Genomic DNA, 23,684 nt, shown 5'->3' with positions numbered 1-23,684 from the left:
TTCATGTTATAATCAAAGAACATGGTGCGTTAGTGTTTGGCGAGGGTGTATACACATTTGTCTCCGTCCGACGATAAACGAACCGGGGATAGCTTACAGATTAGTGGTCCTGAGTGTTGACAAAAGGGCTGCGTCAGGACAGAAAAGAGGGGCAGAGAGCGGAAACAGAGCTGGCCACACACACAATGCCTTGAAGTAGCCCGAGGTATTCTCTCTCTGTAAACAGTCAGAGTTGAAGGAAGAGACTCCAGCCGCAGCACCAGGTCTTTGATGTTCTCCCCGCATTGTTTATGACAAATTGAGGGCGGAGGTTAGAGGCTGGTAGTGGTGAGGTTTTGTTTGGAAAGGAAGAAGAGAGTGAGGGAGAGATCTAAAGTGTTTTTCTTTATTCTTTCTCTTTCAGATTGAAAACCCCAGGTATTTGCGAGAGAAGCCCATTCCCCTGTCTCCGGTAAGTTGTCGGGGTCCCCGGTGGTTTAGTTGTTGTTATGTAGACGAAAGTGTTGTCTTTGAACTCCTCAACCCCGCCCCCTTTCCCCTATCTCTGTGTAGATTTTCAAGTCAAGCCTTGGAAGGAATAGCACCTTGGCTGATGAGCAGGGCCCACTACTCATACAGAGGAAGGAGGTAGGCACTAGAGTGTTCACTGCCAAAACTCCAGTGTTAGATGTAGCAAAGCCAATGATGCCTCAGTGCTCATCTCTGGAATAAATGTCAAAACTCTACACTTGCCATCTTGTGGTGTATCCAAGGACATTATCATGATACATTAGAAACTGCCCTCTATATCCATTCCAGTATCTAAACCAAACTCCTTGCTACTCACTATTCAGTACTAGTGTTTGTACAGTAGCAACTGTTGAACTGTTGAACGGTCAAAGCTCCCATGCCTGTTTTATGGCATTAGACGCCCCCACAGCCATGTACACATACATCCTCATGCACGGTTTGCATTGTTAAAACGGCCGAGGCGAGCATTCCTCTAAGAAGACAAAAATAATGCCGGCTCCCAGTGATGACAGTTTTTTCTTATGTGGATTTAAGCTGAAAATCCCATTCTGCAAGCATGCTTTGAAGTCCCCTCTGCCCCCCCCCCCCCCTACCTCTCCTGAAACAGCCCCCCACCGCCCTCATCACCCGCTTTTACTTGCACTGTTAAATATAAAACTGAGCATGACTTGGCTCTAATAGCCATGGCTTTTCATGTCTCCCTGGGGAAAGCACTCCACTCAATTAGATCAACTTCACCGAGAGAGGGCAGAGAACGGAGGGAGAAGGGGCAGAAAGAAAGAGAAAGGGAGAGAGAGAGTGACACACAGCGAAGATGGAGAGATGGTGGACAACAGTCGTCTCACTTACTGGCCTGTCATAATGTGGATCCACACGCACGGCTGCCTCTTCAACTGAGTTTCAAACAAACTGCATGGTGATGCAGTTAGCTCCAATGCAGCGTACTGAGGAGGGGAGATGAAAGAACATGGTCTTCTAGAGTGAAGTAATGACATGTAATGGTTGGGAGACTGTTTGCCTGTAATTGTTGTCATCAGAATGTGTGTGCATGTCTGTGACAATATAAAATTTGTTGTGAGTTTTTGCGTATGTTGTTTTTATGTGTAGGTGTGTGTTTTGAGATAGCTTGTATGTAGGTAGCCGTCAATCAGAATGTGTGTATGTTTTTAGGAGACGAGCTGCAGGAAACTGAGCCAGCCATATGAGGACCAGTTAAAAAAGTCGCTGGGAAACATCAGGCTTTCATGAGAGGAAATGGTGCAGAACTGGACTTTGTTTTTTGGGGGGGGAGTTTGATGGAAATGGAGCTGTAGGGAAAAGTGTGTGTCTTGAATGTGTGCATGTGTGGTGAGTAAGAGAGAGAAAGAGTGAAAGATATTTTGTGTGGGTGTGCGTGCATGTGTGTGTGTTTGTTCCTGCCCTCACCTCCAATCCCACAAGGCTTGTAGAAACCATTGCCAACAGACCTGGCTACTGTAGACTGTAGGCTTATCTGGTTTCACAGTGGTCGCTTTATGGTGGGCTTTTGGTCCGGGGCATGTTTTTCTGCCCTCTGTGTCCTTATGCAGACCCTGCTTTGACCCCGGGCACTGGGTGAGCAGGCTTAGATAACGCACACAGAGACACTGACACACACATACACACACACACAATTGCACCTCAGTGCCATTTTACACCGAGCCAATTGTCCCTGAGACAGGCTGTTTTTGCCACTATCTTTTCAACAGAACTCTGCTGCATTGTCCCTATATGTCTGTGGTTTCCATTATAATGTTTTGGGAATCCCCTATTGTCTATACCCTCTGCCCTATAGATGGGGGATAGTAATGTGTCTGCGGTTTATAATAGGCTATTGGAAACCCCCTTTTTCTTTTGAGCTTTTGACACTGAAGATGTCCTCAGTGGTCCTGTGACTTGAGTCATGATTAGCAATTAAAAGGGTGTTAGGTGGATTTCAGGAACTCTGAGCCCCAGAGGATATAGCTGTGACCACACACAAGCACACGCACGCACACACACATGAACATACACACACACACACACACACACACTTGCCCATAGAAATGGCCCTGATTCAGAGTCACCAATCCCCCACCACCTTAACGATATCATCTTCAACAGCCACATTAAGCCTTTCAGTGGAACCATGGAAGCCTCGCCCAACCATACCGTTGCGTGGCTGTCTTGGCCCGGTCCAGGAAATCACAGTGACATCACTTCCCTTTAATCCCCAAAACCTAGTGGGAAATTTATCCCGGGTTAAAGTGTGATACGCGCCACATGTCATTAAGCCGGCGGCAGCTTAACAGACGTCTCAGCTTTCACACCAAACTCATCCTCCCACTAAGCTACTGACTGCATTGATAAGAATGCTGACTGTTCTTTTCCTATGGAACAATGAGTGGCAGCTGAGAAACTTCACCACAAGCTGCCATAGCTTTGAGTCACTTAGCTTATGTTTGCTCATGTGTTTTTTAGCCTCTGGGTGAGTCGGTGGAAAATGTCTCACAGGAGAAGCAAAGTCCTGCTAATCCTTCAGCACACCCTAGCAGTGCTCAGTCACAACACACTAGCATTAAGAGGGCTGGGCCTTTATTGGGGAATTCAATTAAATGGCGACTGATGAGTCAGGCTTAGCCGTAGGCCCGAGTGATGTGGTTACAGTGGGAGATACAGACAGACTGATTAAAGCGCCCAGTTTCTCTTAGAGATATGTACTGTATGTGTGTGTGTGTGTGTGCATGCGTGCCTGCTTGTGTGTATTGTGCATGCAGTCTTCAAACTACCCCCTTGGTACCCGACCCAAGAGGTTGTCAGCATGGAAGATGTATGTGTGAAGTTCCAACCAGTCGTACGCTAGTAGTCACAGCTTGGCCATGCCCCTGACTGTGGATCAGACCCCTTTGCTTTCCGATAGCGTAATGATGCAATCTCTCCAATCTATGGATCCTCTGGGATAGAGCCCGAGCTCTCGGCCTGTGATTTAGAGGGCCAGACCCTGTCTTATCTGATAGTTTTACAAAGCTCAAAAAGAGCACGGCATCAAGCCTTAGTAGTTTAAAGGGGACTAGCTCTGTAGTTAGGCTTTCAAGATGGCGCTTCAGGCTACGGAGCACAAGGGACCGACAGTTTGAGTCTTAGTTTGAGTGTTCCATAATGATAAAGTTACTACTTGAAGCATTTCTGTCTGCGAGTGATTCCAATGTACTTGTTGATTTATTTACTTATTTATTTATACAATTACTTTTTTCTATTTTGTATTTTATTTGAATGAAATAATAATCATTTTGCAGGGTTTTTTGAGTAAAACTCAGTTTACTCACTCTGTCTGGCTCCTGAAGCCCATGACAGTGACAATTTTTTTCACTTGTTAGAGATTGAATTTTCCCCAAAGTTTTTATCCAGCCTTACTATCAGGACAAAGTACAGTAAATTAACTTCTTGTCAGAGTGTGGAAATGGCATCTAGCTGCTGCTCAGTAGATAGCAGAACACTGCATATTGACTATCCTAGAGCATCTGTGTTTACCAAGGATAAAAGACGCACCAGGACATTGTACTTCTCAGGCGAGAAGAAGGAGATGCACAAACGCAACCTTGCTTTGTGGAGCCCAAACAGTTAGCAGACAATTTGTGAGCACACCCCCCTGAGGAAAAAGGCCTCGACCCTGCGCTGGTTTTGAGAGCGGCAAAAGCAGCTGCTTCCGTCTTCTCCTCGCCTTCTCTCTCTCTCTCTCTCTCTCTCTCTCTCACTCTTTTTCACACACACACTCTCACTCACACACACACACACACACCCCTCCCTCCCAACCTCTCATCCTCTCAAGAGCGAAGTGTCAAAAAACATGGCATCTTACAGCGCTCGCTACAACTCTGAAGAAAAGAAGGGGAAAAAAGCTGTGCCACCCAGCCAGGCTGATTGAAGGCGTCTCAGAAGCCTTAGGTGTACGACGTTCCTCCTCCTCCTCCTTCCCTCGCTGACGCCTTTTATAAACAAGTTTCAAACGCCCCTGATCTAGTTTGACAAACTTTCTCCAAAGAGCATTTGAAGAGGTGATGAGAAAGTGACACCCCCACGTGTTTTTTTTTTTTTGTTGTTTTTTTTTTGGGGCGTCGACGGAATCAGCTCCCGACTTTTTCTTCTGTGCTTCAATCAGTGCCGTCTCTCTTTCTTCTCTCTCTCTCTCTCTCTCTCTCTCTCTCTCTCTCTCTCTCTCTCTCTGTCTGTCTGTCTTTCTGTCTCTTACTTTCTCTTGCTCTTTCCCTTTCTACTCTGACAGGTCTCCTGTGGTCCCCTCAATTGCACAAGAAATGGTGGTAAATCAAGAAAAAAGGAGAGAAGAAAGAGACAGAATACTTCACAGGGCCTTGTTGAAGGGAAGGATATAGTGTGCAAATGTAGTTGAAGTGGGATAATGAGGAGAAGCATCTACAAGGCGTTTTAGGTGTCTTTAGAGGTTGATGTGCGTTAGCATGCTAAATTGGACTCCTATTTTTAATGGGGCTTAGAATCGGTATTCAAAGTTAGCAGGGCGCATCGCTGGCATCTCAGCAAAAAATGAGCTCTTTGTTTGGGCTGGCATTATGGAGACTCCATACCACCATTTCAATCCCAAAATCTACAGATGTTTTTTATGGTAGCAGCAGGCCGTCATCACGATAGATTCCCCGTGACTTATACCAAGAGAAGGTCGAATGAAGTTTGACTGCGCCAAATGATGTTGGGGGAATGTTCTCCCTCTTAATTACTTTGATGATTACAACAAACAAGACGCAGCCTCAGGATGTTGTTTAACACTGACATGCTCACACAAACACACTTTGAAAGGAAGAGCATTGTCACTCTGCTCCAGGGTTGATTAACACACCAAAACAGCCAGTGACTAAACAACATGAGTAACAACATCAAAGTGAACGGCCATTCATCCTTCCCGTACTCCGTTTGACGTCAACTGATTCCTGTTTTCCCCCCATTCATTTTGCGACTGTACTTTCGCAGGTTCTGTTTGTATGTCCGTGTTTTGTATGTGCGCGCATATAAGTGAGTCTTGTGTGTAATGTATGTTTATTTAAAATGATATAATCCTTAAACCATTATAAAGCACTTTACAGAAGAAAAAAAAACAGTAACAGCAAAAATCAATGTAAATTAGAAAATGTGTTCAGTAGAGCACAGACCTCCGCCATGTCTGACAACACCCGGCAAGGAAGTTATGCGCCGTTTGGTGATATGCCACGCCCACCACCACGCCCTCTTTTGGCCAATCGACATGAAAAGTGAATCAGTTCTTCCTTGGCCCATAATGGCTTCATACCAAGTTTTGTGAGATACCCTGTTAACAGACATTTATTACCTCCTTGGCGGAGGTAATAAAGCAAGGAACATAAAATACATAAAAGATAAAAGATCATTACATAAAAGCAAGTCTAAAAGTGTGTTTTGAGAGGTGATGGTGTGGGATTAGGAGGAATACATTACCAGTAGGTCTGGTTTTAGAAGTATTATGTGTGGTAGGGGCCGGCGTCAGTCATGACCAATCAAATCACCTCTTTTCCTTCCCTTTAAAAGCAGTGTGCTCTGTGCCATGGCGCTCCGGCAATTTTGTGATGGAGAGAACAGTTCGGAGAGGAAAATAGAGCCCATTGTCTCTTGTCTTCGGCCTAGACTTAGTATTTGAGCGTTGTTCATTCTCAGTTCCCACAGCTTCCATGTCCTTTGGCTCTCAAATCAAGTCACACACATGTATATATCATCAGAGGCACTTGTCATTCCCAGAGGTGGCACTTACTGCCGTAACCACAGGTTCTTCCTCTCTTTTAGATCTTGCCATGCGCTGTGCCTTGAAGGGAGTCAGAGAAGTGAGCTAGCAATGCTGTACTACAGCCGGCAATGTTTCAACGTGTAGAAGAGACTAGACCAGCCTGGGGGAAAGGCCCCATCTTAATCACCGTGTGTTAGTCAGTGTGCGTGTAGCCGTAGCCAAATGAAACACCTCTCACCTCTGTTTTCTGCTTAACGGAGTGGGATAACAGCAGTCACCAGGTCAATAGAAGCAAGACTGAAAGGAGACGTTTAAGATAAGAATTTAAGAATGGGTAGACCTACTCTGTCTGGGTGTGTTTGTCTATCTGTCTGGCTCTGTATGTGCACACCTGTCGGTCACTGTGGTTTTAGTTTGCATTCTTGTCTGTGTGTGTGTGTATGCGTGCACGAGCATCAACCCATGAGATGTATTTTTTTCCTTGTGACTTAGTGTCTGTCTGTGTGTGTGTGTGTGTTTGCGGAGGGGGTGGGGTGTGTGAAAAGCTCAGGGAGATCTGTTCCAACACGCAAATGACAATGGTTGAACTTTTGATCCTCTGAAAATACTGTGCTGAAATGAAAAGAGCCCGCTCTGTCAGTGGCCAACTACTATGTGTATGCACAAGTGTGTGTGCACACACACAGGCTTTCACTTTGGTGAGCCTGCCACAGACTGATAGGAGATTTCATCACAAACATACACACACACACACACACAAACAGTTACGTGCGTCTCAGCTGTTTTTTGAAGCTCTACGCCTTGATAAACATACTTTTAAATGTTAATGTGGTTTAATTCATCAGCATATGTCTGTCTATATGTCTTTGTTTGGTTTTGATACTGTTTGTGTGTGCGAGAGAGAGTCTGTTTTAACAGAGCGCCTATCTTCTTTCATCCAAGTTTTTGTTATCTCCCATATCCAGCCTGTCTATATGATGATGGTTTTCTTCAAAGCCATATATCTAAAAAGTTGTGGCACTGAGAGACCTGGAACTTTAACTTCCTGGAACAAACATTTATTACTCATGTTGCCAGGCAACAAATACCATTTCATCCCTCAAGCAGATGGTTTTTGCTTAGCAACCAAAATTCATTTCAGGAAGTAAAAACTGAATCACCAGAGGGTAAAAAAAGTTCCAGAAGCCCCCGGTGTTACACATCTTTTAAAATGTGACTTTATGTGTGCTTCCAGGTTGAGATGAAGATCAAAGTGCTAGAGGCCAAGCACCAGGAGGAGAAACTGAAGATGCAGCAGAGACATGACACCGATGTCCAGAAAGTAAGAATTAATGGCGGAATTCTCACAGCCACCAGCTAATATTTAGAAAAAAGAGAGGCTTATACACATTCAAATAAATCAGGCAGGACCATTAACTTGAGCGCTGCATGTGGAATAGTTAACCTGTGTCAAAGTGCCCATCAATGACTCTTGAGTCCACTTGCTGGCTAATGAAAAGAAAAGAAACAACTCTCTCCTCGTCTCATCTCCCATCCCACAAATAATCTGCTCTTCATCACCCTCCTTAGATGGTCTTCAAAGCTCTTTTTCAGCTGGTGAAAATAGCAGTGAGGAAGGTTTAATTTTCACTGGGTGCCTATCATTTAGGCTTCAGATCAAGCACCTGGGATCTGTCAGGTCCTCAGCACAACTTCTTTCCTTTGCTGCCACAGAAGCTTTTAATAAAACAGAAAAATACTCCAATTTTCTTTCCCCTTTAAAATGCCCATCACTTCTTTGTGTTTGACATGAGATGAGGAGACAGGTCTCTCTCTCTCTCTCTTTCTCTCTCTCTCTCTCTCTCTCTCTCCCTCTGTAGTGGCCGTGTCATTGCAGGGAAATCACACTAATTGCATACAGATTGTGAGCCATGTCTGGTTCAATTTTCTCTGCATTTTACCCAGCATTCCCTCTAATGGCTTCAAAGGGGAGTGATTGGGGGGATCACTCTGACGAGCCCATTGGAAGGCGGGCAAGCAAGCTATAGTTTTAATTACCCCTCTTATGAATAATGTATGGGCTGCTGCGAGGCTACCGGTCATTGTCCCCCTGCATGAATTGCAGCAGGTAATGAGAGAACAGGCCTGAGCGTTGTATACTAATGGCTGTGGATCAATGCTGTGTGTGTTGCTAAAATATTGAATCACCTCAGGTGTTCAACTCTTTACAACAATGGAGTGCAAGAAGAAGCGCATCTTCATGTTCTTTTGCTTAATACACACACACAGAGCCTCTGATCCTGAGGCAAACGATTTGAGATGAGCAGAAGCCCAGTGGGTACAACAGACAACAACAGAGGGTCATGGAGCCATGTCAACTGTATATTGCTTTAAATGCCAATGTACCTGAATTAATTGTTTAGTGTCATGAAATCTACTTTTCTGAGGCAGTGAAAAGACACTTTTGATTTTTAACAGTGTAGGTATATGCAGAGTTCTTTAGCCTAGGTGTTATAGGTGTGTATTGTTTTCCAGTGTAGCTCTTCTTCCTCCATTCACTGACAGTATTAGTGAAGGCCATGGCCAGCCAGGCTGGAGTCCCCCTGCATTAGGATGTCTTGTAAAAGCCTAAAATGGACACCCTAAAAGCTATCATTTCCCAGCTTCTAGTGCACTCTCTCTGGACCTCATCTGACATCCTATCATAGCCTTGCTCAGTGGACCCAAAAAAGACACCCATCTCTCTGGGGTGGTGACATGAGAAAATTGGGTATCCCTAAATGTTCTGTGAACTTTCCTCTAACCCCCCCCCCCACACACACACCCTCCTTTCCTCATTTCCTTTCATCTCCCCTATCCCATTCACTCTGAGGATGACAGGCTTAGCAACTAAGTGCACTTGTGACAGACCAAAATGTCTGAAAAATAAGTCTTATAGGCTTTGGGACAGTTTTTAAGGGAAAATAACTGCTTTTACACTTTTCCTTCATCATGGTTTTTTTCCAAGGACTATAGCGCCCTCTGTTGCTGAACTAGGCTCTTCATTTTGTGTTGTTAAATGGGTCGGATACACTAAAACACGTTTTTTGAGCAGTTAACTGGAATCTGTTTTGCCTATGATGTCATACGACAATATACATTTGGGTAGTTAGCAGTTTGTATTTTCTAATTTAGCTTAGATAGGGTGTAGTTTCTTCTAGTTTACTAGTCTCTTTCAACTGTGCTAGCGTGTTAGCCAACAGTTTTTTCAAATGTAGTCTTTTTCAGTTTGCGAGCAGTGGGTCACAAGTGTGCTTTTTTTGGATGCAGCAGCACCACAGGACTGCATGCCTTTCAAAGTGAACCCCAGAGTGCTCATCTCTGGCTGCACAGCTGGGATCAACACTACCTTTGTATGTATGTAACTCTCAGGAGAGTTACGAGAACTGTATGGTGGTCCACTTGGGATTTTCTGGGCAGAGCCACCTTTGACTGAACTGGCTGGCTAATACCATCCGTCATTTGCTTGCTGCTACTCTGAAAGCCAAAGAAAGCCACCATTATCAGTTGTGTTTCATTGCAATAAAAGAGCTTTAGACATTTTCAGTGGAGTAATTGATTTCAGTGTGAGAGTAGAATTATAGGAAGGTGACACCAGGAGGATGGACGGACATAACTGCTTAACCATGCCTATATATTCCACAATGGTGTGGATTGTACCCTAATTTCACAAGAAATGGAGTGGGGAGAAACCAGTTTCCTGAAATTGTTTAGATACTCAGTTTTCCAAGATGCCTTGCGCTACACTGAGTACCAGACACACCCCATTATGTCAGTGGTCTAGGGGTGTGGCCAAAAAGGGGCGTGGCCAACCAAGGCTGGAGATGAGAGAAGAACATTAGCTCCGTTCCAATCATGCAATAGGCATGAAATAAATCTCTGCCATATTCGGTGAGGTTTCGATCGGTAGGGGCGAACTTTGCTCACTGCTGAGGCACCTACCTCAAAGTGTACACGCTATGGTAACATTGGAGGAAGGAGGGGCAAAAAGATTCCCCTAATTCTTTGCACCTGGTTGGGAAGTCAAAAGTAAAAAAAAAATCCTCATCCATTTTAACAAATAAGATCGTTAAGTCAAGTTTATTTGTATAGTCCTTAATCACTGTTACAGTCTCAAGGACCTTCACAATGCCCACATGATGGAAAGCAATAAATGAAAATGACACCCCCAACCTTAAACCCTGAGCATGCAATAATGTTTTTGAATGACTCGCAGTCGTCTCTATAACTTGGACACAAACACATATTGTGAACCGTGGTAGGGTGAAATGAACTATGGGATGGGGAAATATGGATTTGTGGTAATATTTGGCTGCTGCTGTTGTTTTATCGCTGTTTTTACCTGAGCTGCAATAAGGGAAATTTCAATCAACTATGTTGTCATGGCAATAAAGTATTGAACAGAATAAAGTAGCCTTGTAAGATATTCTCATTCAATGTATTATAGTTGTGTAAAATTGGCTACACTGGATCATGCCAGTACTGATGTTGAAAAATTAAATTTTTCCAAACCACCTGTAGGGCGATGCAAGAAGATGACCACTTGGCAGAGAATTCAAAGTTTGTTAAAAATCAGTGCACTGTTGTGTTCCCTGGGTATCAGGTAACTGAAGAGGTACCTGTGCAGGGAATAGGGCTTGGGCATGACCCCTTTGGAATGGAACATAGACACTATTGTCTTACAATTACACAGACATGCATGGCCCATTAGCCAGATAATACATAACAGCTTATTATTGCCAGTGTTTATGTTGTGTATTGTATTTGTCAAGTTAGCATAATTTAGCCAGTTGAAGGGACTTATTTGGTAGTCATTTGGCTTCTCGGTCCATCTGGTATTTTGCTCTTTTGCCAGTTTATCCTGTTGGTTGTGTGGAGGAATGTTTCTAAGAAGCCACTGTCCCATTTATTTCTCAAAATCTGTGTTGGCATGGCTGTGCAATATCATCTCAACTTGCTGGGACTGGTGCTTGTAGTTTTGGAAGCGAAGGAGAGGTCTTCCCATGATCTGGCTGGTAGCCTGCTGGTTGATCAATCCCTTCAGTTGGACTGAAGTAGAGATCTTCTCCCACAGATATGCTAGGAGAGGCAGGACTTTCTACCTCAGGAAAATATACTTCAGGTTTTGCTCCCAGTTAGCTGAGAAACTGGGGAATGAGGGTTCCTCTACTATGGGGCTGTAACCAGGTGAGGACTGCTTGGCTGGTTAACTTGTATTCCTCCATGTAATTGGAAGTGGCACCAAAATGTGTGTAAGGCAGACTGTATTCTCTGAAGTAGGGTATTGAAAAATGAGGTACTTACTTACTTACTCCTCTTCATCCCCTATGGAACATAAGGCTGCAATGAGCTCTCTCCATTGCATTTTGTCCTTGGCAACATGTTGCGCCTCACCCCATGACAGGTTCATCTTGTTCAGCTCCTCTGTCACAGTTCTGCGCCAGGTGGTTTTGGGCCTCCCAGGTTTTCTTATGCCTGGTGGTGTCCATCTTAAGGCAACTCTTGGGATCCGGTTCTGCTCCATTCTTAGCACATGGCCCAGCCATCTCAAACGTCTGTGTGTGATTTCTTTGGTGATGTTCCGGCTACCTGTGTTCTTGTACAGTTGGTGGTTGGAGATTTTGTTTGGCCAAAAGATATGGCATATTCGTCTGAGGCATTGTGGAAAACTTCCATCCTTCTCATGTCTGTTTTGACCACCAAAATGAGGTAGGATGCATTATTTGAAGTGCTTCCCTTTACACTAGTGTCCATTTCAACATGGGGCATGTTACTAGCTGGTTGGTAGCTGATATATGATAGAATTCAGTTGCTGGGGCTGGTTAAATCCCACTTGTTGGCATTTAAAAAAAATTCCCAGAGGGATATAACTTGTCTCGTTCATGTTGAAGCTTGTTCATGTTGTAGGGACACAAAACTTGAACACATCCAGGAAATCCCGTAAATGATTGAAAATGAAAATCAGGTTATTGCTACAGTAGTCACATGCTTGGCAGCTTGGCAGTGTTTTGACAAGTAATCTAATAATTTTCATGGATACAGACAACATCTCCAATCTATTAGCAACACCTTTTGAGATGACAGGTGTTTGGAGTCGAAAAATGTTACATCATTAGTTTATTTTCTTGCAGATCAGACCAGATGAAGCCATTTTTGACTAGTGACCATACCCAAAAACAAAAACATTGCTGCCATGTTAAGGTGCTTACTTCACCAGATAGTCAACCAAATGTGCCTCCAATCCACAAAATATACAAATCCAAAATACCCTCAACTACCACTACTGTTAGGAACAGGAACACAAGTATCCAATCCCCATGAGTTTCTCTATGCAACACTGCTCAGGATATCTTGTAAATGTGAAGTACATGGAATAAAGGAAATCTTTAAAACATGCAATAACTGTTAACGTTTATGATCAAAAGATATTGTACAAATATAGGTATGCATCACCATCTTAAACTATGAAAATTATTCCTATACAGAAAGAAATGGATATAAAACTTGCACATACTTAACAATTGTAGCACTATGGGGCAATATCTCATCGATATACTGTATATGATAATGCCCAAGTAGTCAATCATTGCCATCTGCAGACCAGTAAGGCCTGATTCTGCCCAGATTCTGCCCAGCAACCAAAAACATGTAGATGCTTGCCAGCACGGCTGCTAAGCCTATAAAGAAGTTACACACAAACTGCTGTAAACTATCCTAAAAATCCAAAAGTGTAAAACCAATCTAACGCACCTGAGAAGGAGTCCAAGAGTCGATGCAATCAGTCAAGACACAGCGCTCAGTACAGCTCCTCAGCAGCTGTGTTTTGTGATCAGAAGCCACTTTTCTTAACTGGGAGAGTGCTAGCTACAGTTTGAACTCTACATTCGAGCCCGAAGGGAACTGGCCCAAGCCCAATGGTTCGGTCTGGTTCAGGCTCAGATTTTTCATCACTCCCTCAGGCTTGATCAGGTCAGGCTATAGAATTTGGACTGCTGACAGACCGACGCACACTCAAGCGCCGCTGCAGTACAATTGAGGTAGCGCTGATGTTTAAAGATGGGCTTAGTTGAGTCTAATGCATTTGCACCTCAAATTTAATACAGCAATGTTTTTATCTCAAAACGGCTCCCAGTATGCTTGTAGTTTTACTCCAGTCCAGTAAGCTAAGGCATTATGATTTCAGCCTGTGCAGCAGCGTTCAGGGCGGATGGTGACGGTCACAGCGTGCGCGCAGTAAAAATCGGGTTTAGTCAGGCTCAGGCAATCAAAACGCTGCTAATGTTTGGGCTCTGTCAGGCTTGGGCTCGACCAATCCGGGCTAAGTTTGGTCCGGGCTTGAATTTTTGGGCCCGATTCAAGCTCTAGTGCTAGCCTGTCCTTACGCTGGAGCTCCAACTCTCCATGGCCTAATTTAACTAATTAGACACAGATGGTAGCAGGAGGCAGAAGCAGTTACCTCATCACACCTACACAGGTGTCTCACTCAGTTACCGTTTCACTCACTCAGCCCACAGCCTCCCAAGGAATAGATATGCATATGGAAGGCGGAGGTCTTGTCATAATGTACATGCTTACAAAATGTGCCATACACACTTTTGATCCCACCATTTCAAGAATAATATCCTTATACAGAGCATTGACATTATTCACAGAACATTTCATTAAATTCAGCATCTGTGCCTAAGCATTAAAAGTGAAAATTGTAAACTTTTCCCACATTATCGCACATTATTTGCTAGCTGCTTGAGAAAGTGCTTTAGCTGGAACCAGTGCACTTAAAGGGCAACTGCATTATACAAGACAGCTATTTCCTTATAGCAGTTACAAAGCTGGCCCATTTCCAGTGAACATTCTCCAGTATGAGTTAAAAATAATCTCCCTCCACAGATTCTGGACCGAAAGAACGGTGAGATTGAGGAGCTGAAGAGCATGTACCGGGCCAAGCAGAAAGAGTCGGAGGAGACCATCCGTAAGCTGGAGAAGAAAGGTGAGAGGTCACAGGATTGCGGGGTTAACTGGAAGGATGTTTATGCTAGTGTCTCAGAACACTCAGCGTAAAAAGCCCGCAGATACAGTTCCGCGAGAGACCCCACTGGTGTAGAGTGACGTTCGCCAGCTGCGCTGCTCAATCTAAGGTTGAATCACAAAATGTCTCTTCTCTTCATGCTTAATCACCTCTTTTTCCTTTTCCTCGCTCTCCTTGCCTCTCCTCAACACATCTGAGGAGAACCATATAACTTTGCAGAGGAATGTACTACTATTTGATAGAAGCAATATCTTCATTGACATTGATCTACTGACAGCGCATCAATGAGTGTGAGTGTATGTCAGTGTCTGTGTGTGTCCGCCTTTGTATACACCCTGAGGCAGGGCCTGACTGCTCTTTGTGTGTTTGTGTGTGTGTCTGTGTGTGTGTGTGTTGCTCTCACCCCCAGTTCAAAGCGTGATGCGGGAATCCCAGGTCATCTGCGAGAGCAAAGAAAAGCAGATCGCTGAGCTGAAGAAGATGTCGGATCAGAGTGCCGACTCCCTGAAAAACGAGTGGGAGAAGAAGGTATAAGGAAAAGTTGAAGGGCTTGGATATTCTGCAGCCCAACCCCCTGTAAGCAGCCTTAAGCCAGAGGAAGGCTGTTTGATAGCATGAGACTGGCAGACTTAGCTGCAAGCAGGCAGGCTCTCCTGTAGTGTTGGAAAAAATCTTTATTCTTTCATACCTTGGCTAAGTTAGTGTGGGTTTTTTAGTGCTGAAAAATTAATGCTCTGTGCCCTGGGTAAATTGTGTTTTCACTCCTGCTAACTCTAGCTAACTGAGCTGTCGGCGCTCAATAAGATCTTAATGAAATTTCCACTCATCTGTTCAGGGTCACTTAGCGTGTGATAAGCAAACTTGAGGAACGATTTTTCTCAGTTGTAATGAGAAAAATTAAATCTCTAGCCCTCTGAATGAGGTTTCTTCCCCCTGAATACACAAGCGCTTACATGTCTAATGAAATGGATTATATGAAACATCGTGAGAGAAAAGTATGATTTTTAAAAAAAAGGGAAAAGTAATGACAAAAGAAACGCAGCAAACTAGTCATGGAATTCTAATCTGAATAGGAACTATGGGTGCACCGTGGACATATGAGGACAGTTAGTCATCCCTACTAGACTGATATGTTGTTATCCCCTCCCGTCTAGCTTCATGCTGCAGTGACAGGGATGGAGCAGGAGAAGTTTGAACTGCAGAAGAAACACACAGAGAACATCCAGGAGTTGTTGGAGGACACCAACCTTAGGCTGGCTAAGATGGAGGCCGAGTATAATGCTCGGACACAAGCCACTGTGAGTCCAGGAACAGGCGTGTGTATGTGTGTGTTGTGCATGAGCTGGAGATTTGGATGTTGACCAATGTTATCTTTTTTTTTCTTTTTTTTTTTAATTGGCATACTTTAGCTGTACAAAATGGAAATGTTTGTATTTTTTTTTTCCTTAAGCGAGAAGTAGATGTTTACAGATTTTCTTTTTCTCCATTTTTCATTAAGTTTAGTTGTTTACATGGGGGCAACATTTTCAGAACTGTCAAAATTCCTATTTTGAGATAAAATTCTGAAATCAGGTGTACTGGAAATGAGGTTTGGTCAGCTCTACAGCACTTACCAAGTTTTTAGATTAGATCGATTGCTGTAGCGCCATCATGGGGACTATTGGCTCTATACTGGGGTGGTATCGTTGGGGCGTGGGCCTGGACCTCTGTGCAATATTTGGTGATTTTTCATGCATTGGCGGTCAGAAGAAGAATACATAGAAACACAAGAGGGACCAGCAGCAGAGCTGGCTGGCCCCTAACTTCTGGGTGAGAATGACTCCCATATCTCCTATCTGTCACCCTCTAAAAGTCTTTGCTTTAAGTCTATATACTAAATGTTCTGCATGGTTATGGGTGTGCTTGGAGACATGCATGCACACACATACACACACACACACACACACACCTGCCAAAGCTACCATTCCTTTGATCTCATATGAAAGGATTTTGGTTTTAAGTGGGATTGTACGCATTTCGTTAGCAAGGATTATCCACACCAGGGGCCGGTCAGATGCAATGCTTAATGAATATAGCATTGTTATCAACATTAGCATTCAGGGGCTGTCACAAGTAACGCACATACACACACATTGCTTCTGGCCTTAGTCTGTCAGCGGGCTCACATTTAAGAGGCATCAAAAGCAGGACAGTGCGGGCCCTGTGGTAAGGCCCCTCTTTAATAATTAAGGACAGACAAGGCCCCGGAGGATGAAAAGAGCCCTCTGTCACTGGAAATTAGCTGTTCTACTGCTGTGAGTTTAGACTGACCTACACACACACACACACACACACACACACACACACACACACACACACACCTTGTGTAGGCTCTTCATACGGGATGTCAGCTGAGGTGAGTTATTGCAGCACTCCTTGTTCTGTGTTTGATGTTTCTGTAGTGAAACCTTTCGAGTCAGTGTTGCCTTGTGTTCTTTCATTGTGAAAAGGCTTATCTCACTTTGCCATCTTTCTAGAGTTTTTCAATATGAATACATTGTTTTTGTTTATTTATTTACAGTTGTAGAATATTCAGGCTCCACTCCTTTGATCCAGCAGCTAGACGTGACTTTGAGTATATGCTTCGTCAGTTGTTTGCTTGCCCTGAGATGCACCTTTCAGGCCAGGACAACTCCACTTTTGCCTGTCAAGGGGAGATGTAGATGCCAATAGAAGTTCATACCCAGGGCACAATGTGAAAAGTTCGCTCAGTTCACACGAAAAGTATGCAAGCCAAGACAAGCTCAGAGTCGAGCTAGATTGATGTTTCATACATATTCAAATACAGCATATTGGGTCTGGCTTAATGGGACATTGAAATGATGCTCATCTGCCCATTACCACCTGGCTGCCTTTCTATCCAGCACAGATCATTTCATGAGGGGCCTACAGATCGGTGTCTCAGATGTTGTTATTTTTGGACGTTATCTGTGCACAGGGCAGAACAGGTAGAGTAACTGAGTAGGTGTTTGAAAAATAAAGACAAGCTGATATCTGCCCGGCTCCTGTCCCGGCCAAACTGTGAGTGTGCATTCATGCACGTCCACATCTCCATTACTGAGCATAGAGATACTGTGTAGTGGTCGCAGTAAAATGGTACAAAACAGACTCAAAGGTGTAGTTGTCTGACACACTTAAGATGGACATTTCTCCATCCCCCAAGCCTCCCCAAGCAGTGCTTCTGTCTGTCTTTCTCTTTCTCTTCCTCTCACCCTTCCTCTCCATGTTTGAAACACAACTTGCACGTGTACACACAGCCCTGCAACCCTCAGGAGATGAGTGATGTTAGCTATCTTGCTAGGTCCTCCCCTGAGCTCTGATACAAAAACTGTAAAAGGGCATCCATCACACTGTATGACTTCACAAATTATACACTTTTTTCATCTTCAAAGATTTTATCATCTCTAAATCTCTCAGGGGGAGTGGAGCTCATAATGTAGCTTATGTAGTCTGCACTTCACACCTAGTAATTCTCCCTTTAAAGCACCCAATTAGGGGACATAATATGCTCTCATACAGTGTGTCCAGGTGTGCTTAGTCCAACTCCAGTATGGAGAGGCGCTGCCTCTCATCTCTTGCCAGGGCGCTAAGTGTCAGCACGCGTCCCAGCACAACACGGGCCCCTTGTTCCTTTTCTTAAGGCCCTTCACCGGCCGCACGGAGACAAAGAATCCCTCTCACCGGCTCTGGCTGTGCCGAGCTCTGCTCCCTCACTCTTTCCAAACACACCCCCTCTCTACCCTCATTTCTCCTCCTGTCATCACCAGTCTCTGTCATCGTCTAGATCAACTAGCACGCTCCATCTTTAATCAGCGCCCTGTCATCGCTTATATCAGCCTGCCTACACTGCATTCCATGCTGTCAGACACACACACACACACACACACACACACACACATATGCACATGCTGGGGGACAGTATGCAGGGTAGAGATATTTCTTTTCATCAGAACCGTGCCGGAAGTTCCTGTCTGAATCAGCTGGACTTTGATCACTCCCTTTATTGAAAATCACTATCCTGATTGACCATTTGACATTTGGAATTCAGTAATGGCGCTGAAGTTATTATCCTCTAAGCTTGGCAGTAATAATTGTGGTGCCGCAGTTTCATTGCAGGTTGTGTACATATAATGATTTTGTTCCGATTTTTGGAACATGAAGCTTGAACAGTTGAGACAACCAGAATACTGTTTTAGCTGGTTTTGAGGAATTTACTAATTATTATCCAATGTGAGCTTCAAGTTGTTGTCTATGTAGTAAGAGTCCATCTCAATGGTATATTTACATTTAGAGGCAGGCTGCTGTGGTACAGGCATATTAACATTTGACCTTTTAACTTGGGGTACCAAGGTTTCCAAACAGGAAAAGTATCCTTTAAGCTCGTATTGCCTAGAGTTGATCCAGGAGTCAGAATTAGGGCAGCAAGGTGAAACAGTAGCTTGGGGTTACAGCAGGAAGGCTCCAGAAACTTTTCAAAGGCAGAACAGTTGACTTCAGAAACTGCTGCAGTTTCACTTTTTAGACTGGAGGAACAAAACAGAGAACAAAAACATCAGAGTGACTTTTAAAACCTTTTCACCTGATAAGATCTTACCCTGTGTAGCTGTGAGAGGGCTTATACAGGTTTGACCTTTGGTACACTTTGGATAAAAACATGTTTTGGCTTTTGATACATCACAGAACTTTGGATAAAATCAACGTAAACCGATCAATTTTACATAAATCACAACTTCAGCTTGGATGTGGTCGTAAGCACAACTACCTGGCTATTTATATATGAATAAACAGCCAGGTTTCTGTGTCTCCAAACACCGACTCAAATTCAAACTCAGACTTCGGTCACTGAACATAATTCAGTTTTGTGTTGTTTCTTCATGGCTTCTTGATGGTTGTCCCTCTTCTCCCTTCTCCCATGGTTTCCTGCTGGTGCCGTCAGTGGTTCATACTGTATGGTTTAGTGCTTTCTGTGTCTCCTTGTGGTCCAGGAGCAAACGGTGCGTGAGCTCGAGCTGCGGGTGAAGCAGCAGTCGGTGGAGGTGGAGAAGGGCAACACACTGCGTCAGAAGGTGACCCAGGAGAAGGCCCAGCTGGAGATCCATATTGCATCCATCAGCGCCGAGCTGCAGGAGGCCAACAGACGGTGTGGAGCTGTCTGAGAAGTAGTGATAGAGAGAGGCATAAAATGAGAGAGGGGTATTGAGGGGTATATGATATATCTAGAGCTCCCATCACTTTCCTGATGTAAAACAAGAATTCTACATACTAATATATGCCAAGTACATCATATAGGATATGAATTCTTGAGTGACAGAAAGTTTAAGCAAGTGAATTAGGCTGTGTCACGCTGTTTAAGGCCCTCTGAACATTTGGAATGGTTTTTAAAGCATAACCAAGCAATCAAGATGTGCCCTTCCATTTACAGTATGTGCTTGAGTTTTTAAGGGATTATCAAAGAACTTGTCACTGGCCTGACGGTGCAAAGAAATCATTTAAATGTGCTGAGTTTAACAGATGCCCTCGATCTTTGAGCCTTGCCATCTTTTGACTGATGATTTGCAGAGTAAAATCACACAGCCAACCTCCGCCCCATGTTACTCCACGTAACCTGCTCCCTTATTTTCCCATCCAATATGGATGTCCCAAGGGCAAGTTTCAAATTCAATCTTCATGCACAAGCGTACTAAACAAAACTGAATTAAAGGTGCACAGTAGTTAAAGACAATGCCTCAGCAGAAAGATCGTTGGCCCAATATTCCACCATACCAGTGGGAAGGACAGAGAAACCACAGTTTTGAATGAGCCCATATGCAAGTGAAGGCATGTTCAAAATCCTCATTGTGCTCCTCAGACAGGCCAAGTTTGAAGCTCAAATGTGTGTATAAAATCTGTGTAACTTTATGCAGTCTGAATGGAGCTCTTACTGTCTGCAGGAGCATGTCCCTGCTGAGGGAGAAGGAGCAGCAGAGTGTACAGCATGAGCAGACCTTGCAGAAGCTCCATGCCAAACATGAGGCAGACATGAGCCACTTCCAACAGGAGCATGCTCTCTCTGCCGCGAAGGTACACAGCACTAGCACAACGCCTCCACAATGCTGCTCTTGCTAGTCTGCTTGCCTGCTAAATTTACTGTTGATGGATGCAAAATACATGCTTTTGACCCAATTTATCCCCAGTTAGGTTCTTCCGAAAGGAGATTTGCCAATTTGGCAGGAAGAGTACCTCTTGTGCTCAATTTAATCTTGCATTTTCCTCTCTGTGTCTCTCCCAGGCCTCTGAGGTGATAGAGGACCTGGAGCAGACTGTGGCTCAGCTCAAACAGCAGTTCCAGGACGGTGAACACAGGAGACAGAAACAGCTCAGGGTATGTGGTGGTGGTAGGGGTGGATGCGTATTTTTGTATGCGTATTATGTGCACACGCCTGTGTGTGTGTGTGTGCATGTATGACTCACTTATGCATAAAAGGTATGCATCTTTTCTATTTATCAGCTACACCAACTAGGCTGCCAACGCTGCTACACTAGAACAGCTTTGAATGTATGCTTCTAGTGTGTCTAGTGTGTACTTCTAAATACTGTCTAGTTTTTAGAAGTTTTTATGCTTAGTCTACTGTCATACAGTACATCTTGTCTGCACTGTATGTAATGTCCTGTTAAATTTTGTTCTGCGCATAGTGTTTTGATCCTTTATTGTCTAACTGTTTTAATAAACCAGGTCAAATTCATTGTGCATCCATTGTACTTGATTAATTTAAGTGTTGTATTAATTTGTGAATCAGTGGGCCTGCTATAAGCTGTTCATATGCAAATGTGTTACAGTATCGCTTGTGTCCCATAACATCTTGACTCTGCTCCCTTCCAGGAACAAGAGATACTGTTTCAGCAGGAAAAAGACCAACTGCAGATCAACTGTGAGAAAAAGGTAGAGTGCACTTTCTCCTTCAGGTAAACTGATCCATTGAACTCTGTGCCTTTTTATTGTTGCATTTAAAGCAACTCTGGACAAAGTGATCACGGTCAAATGGAGATCAAAGCCTGGAGCCACATGCTCCCACAGCCTCCCCTCCCTTTTCTATTTTATGTCTGGCCTTGTAAAATCAGAGCTGTGATTAACAGGTAGATGTAGGACTGGACACAGAGGAGGGAAATTAATGTGATTTGGCAAAAGATTAGTTCAAGAGGAGAGAGAAATAGGAGTTATAACCAAACAGAAATGAAAGGATGCTGTCATGTAGACTCAAGTATCAGGACAAGACATTCAAGGACATTTGTCTGTCTGAAGCATGTGCTGTCACTGTACACACCCCTACACTTAATTGCCCCCGCACATGGTTCTTTGTTTTTAAAGCCCCCTCTTCAAAGGCATAGGGCTATCATAAAGCATCAAGTACAGAGGCCATTCTTAATGAGCTGGGCTGGACCAGACCAGACCAGGCCAGGCCAGACTTCTCAGGTGTAGATCAGGTTTTAAGACCTCAACGCACCTGGGTCATCTTCAAAGTCCACCAGTCATAACGTGTGCGTGTGTGAGCTGCCTGTCTGTGTGTGTGTGTGTGTGTGTGTGTGTGTGTAGGATTCAGACTGGCACATCTGTACCCCAGGCCATGGGCCCCTCTGGCTGGTACACCTGCAGGGAGCTAGCAGGCCTCTGGGCTCTTTCATCAGGGTCAGGGAGTATTTCAATTAAGCTCTATATGAGAGAGACTGTAGTGTGCTTTTGATGTGTTCAGTCTTGGATGTTGTTTTTTTGTTGTTGCTTTTTTTTTGGTTTTCTTAAACACATCCTGGTTTTTGAAAATGTCCTTGGAATCAACCAGGACACACATTAAAAGCATGGCCTCCTTTCCTTGTCTTCTATTCCCTTTTGCAAGGTGACAGAAGATGAAAACAATGCAAAGGCGTAGTCAGTCCTTTATTATCCTCTCTGTTTTCGTCTGGAAAGATTCCTCTTTCCATTCTTCAGACGTGGTAAAGGGAGACACGTGAAGGAGGCCACGGTAGGGGATCTGGACATAAGAGGGGCCCATATGGCGGCCAGAGCGAGAGGCCCCACGTGCAGCAGATAGGCTCAGATGGGTACTTCTGATGGGGCGATAGAAGAGACGCGGCCAGATGGATAAGGTCACAGGCAGGAGGGTTTCGATGAGTGATGTTTGATGGTGTCTCTTCTTGCACTCAATTACATTCTCTCTCTTTCTCTCTCTTTCTCTCTCTTTCTCCCTCTCCCTCTCTCTCTATCTCTCCCTCCCCTCAGGTTCTGGCCATCCACAATGAGGCAGAGAAAGAAAGAACAGAGGCTAAGAAGAAGATAGCCAAACTAGAAGATGTACTCAGGTACTTTAAATAGACAAAAACTCTTATCACTAGCTAGCATCTTATAAACAAACCAAAAATAGGATTTGTTCCTGTGTAAATGTATGAAATTGCAAAATGTCAATGACAAATCTGAATTGGCAAAACAACCTGATTTAATAAGTACTGGTTACAGAGTTAGTACACAGCTATAATTTATAACACTGCCACATGCTTTATTTGGAAACTGAATGGTATATGTGAGGCAATTTTAAACTGAACTGACAAACATTTTAGTCTCATTCTTCCCGTTAACACACTAATCATGCTTTTTTTAAAATTTATGCCTGATTGCCAAGTTGTTGTTTTTGTGTGTGTGGTGTGTGTGTTGTTGTGAGTGTGCACATGTTGTGTATATGTGCATGTATGTATTGTTGTTGTTTCCATGCTCCATGCATGCTGTGGCGAGTTAAGTCTGTAGTGTGGATTTAATGCCAAAACTGCACGTCAATATTGAGACCTCTTTGGTATTATCTTTGATACTAAGCACCTTAGGCAACTTCACATTTAATTTGGCATTTCCCTAAAACACAGGCGTGTCCCCAGATGTTACTCATTCAGACTTGCGATTTAAGTTAAGTTAAGTGTGAGATCATTTGCAATGTGTTGCTATGTAATAATAGGCCTTAATCAAAAACAAATTATGGATATGACTTTTGGGTATGAATTCAGTCGATTCATTATCATTTTTAATCTCAGCAAATATCTCTTTCAATCAGTTTATAATATTATTAGCCTATCAGATGCGGTACATTATAAAGTTGAGTCCCTCTTACTTCAGCATTGACATTTCCCCCTGGGTTAGATAACCCTACTAATAACTGAACTCATCTCTACAAATAAATATCACTACAAATAATTGTACTGAGGGAAGTGTCCGTTCCAAGTAAATGATTGAAAAATCTGATGGTGAGAAATACATAAATAAAATCATCAGCCTGAGCTGCATATGTGTATTGTGTCTACAAGGATACATAATGT

At 43.7% G+C, this 23,684-nt stretch overlaps 1 protein-coding gene across 2 annotated transcripts in view; it reads left to right on the top strand.

Annotated features, from left to right (window-relative positions):
- Positions 1-23,684, top strand: part of cep112 (centrosomal protein 112) — a 115,702-nt gene that overhangs the window by 14,019 nt on the left and 77,999 nt on the right. For both annotated transcript variants that reach the window (XM_078284740.1, XM_071910451.2), the window contains exons 7-17: positions 404-451; positions 553-627; positions 7,506-7,592; positions 14,177-14,276; positions 14,725-14,843; positions 15,470-15,613; positions 19,340-19,494; positions 20,285-20,414; positions 20,623-20,715; positions 21,214-21,273; positions 22,606-22,685. In XM_078284740.1, the coding sequence (XP_078140866.1) occupies positions 404-451; positions 553-627; positions 7,506-7,592; positions 14,177-14,276; positions 14,725-14,843; positions 15,470-15,613; positions 19,340-19,494; positions 20,285-20,414; positions 20,623-20,715; positions 21,214-21,273; positions 22,606-22,685 (1,091 nt within the window). The remainder of the gene's footprint in view (positions 1-403; positions 452-552; positions 628-7,505; positions 7,593-14,176; positions 14,277-14,724; positions 14,844-15,469; positions 15,614-19,339; positions 19,495-20,284; positions 20,415-20,622; positions 20,716-21,213; positions 21,274-22,605; positions 22,686-23,684) is intronic.

This window comes from Centroberyx gerrardi, chromosome 7 (assembly GCF_048128805.1).
Source record: "Centroberyx gerrardi isolate f3 chromosome 7, fCenGer3.hap1.cur.20231027, whole genome shotgun sequence".
Classification (NCBI taxonomy): Eukaryota; Metazoa; Chordata; class Actinopteri; order Beryciformes; family Berycidae; genus Centroberyx; species Centroberyx gerrardi.
The sequence above is the reverse complement of the archived record's forward strand: the minus strand, read 5'-3'. Positions and strand labels throughout refer to the sequence as shown.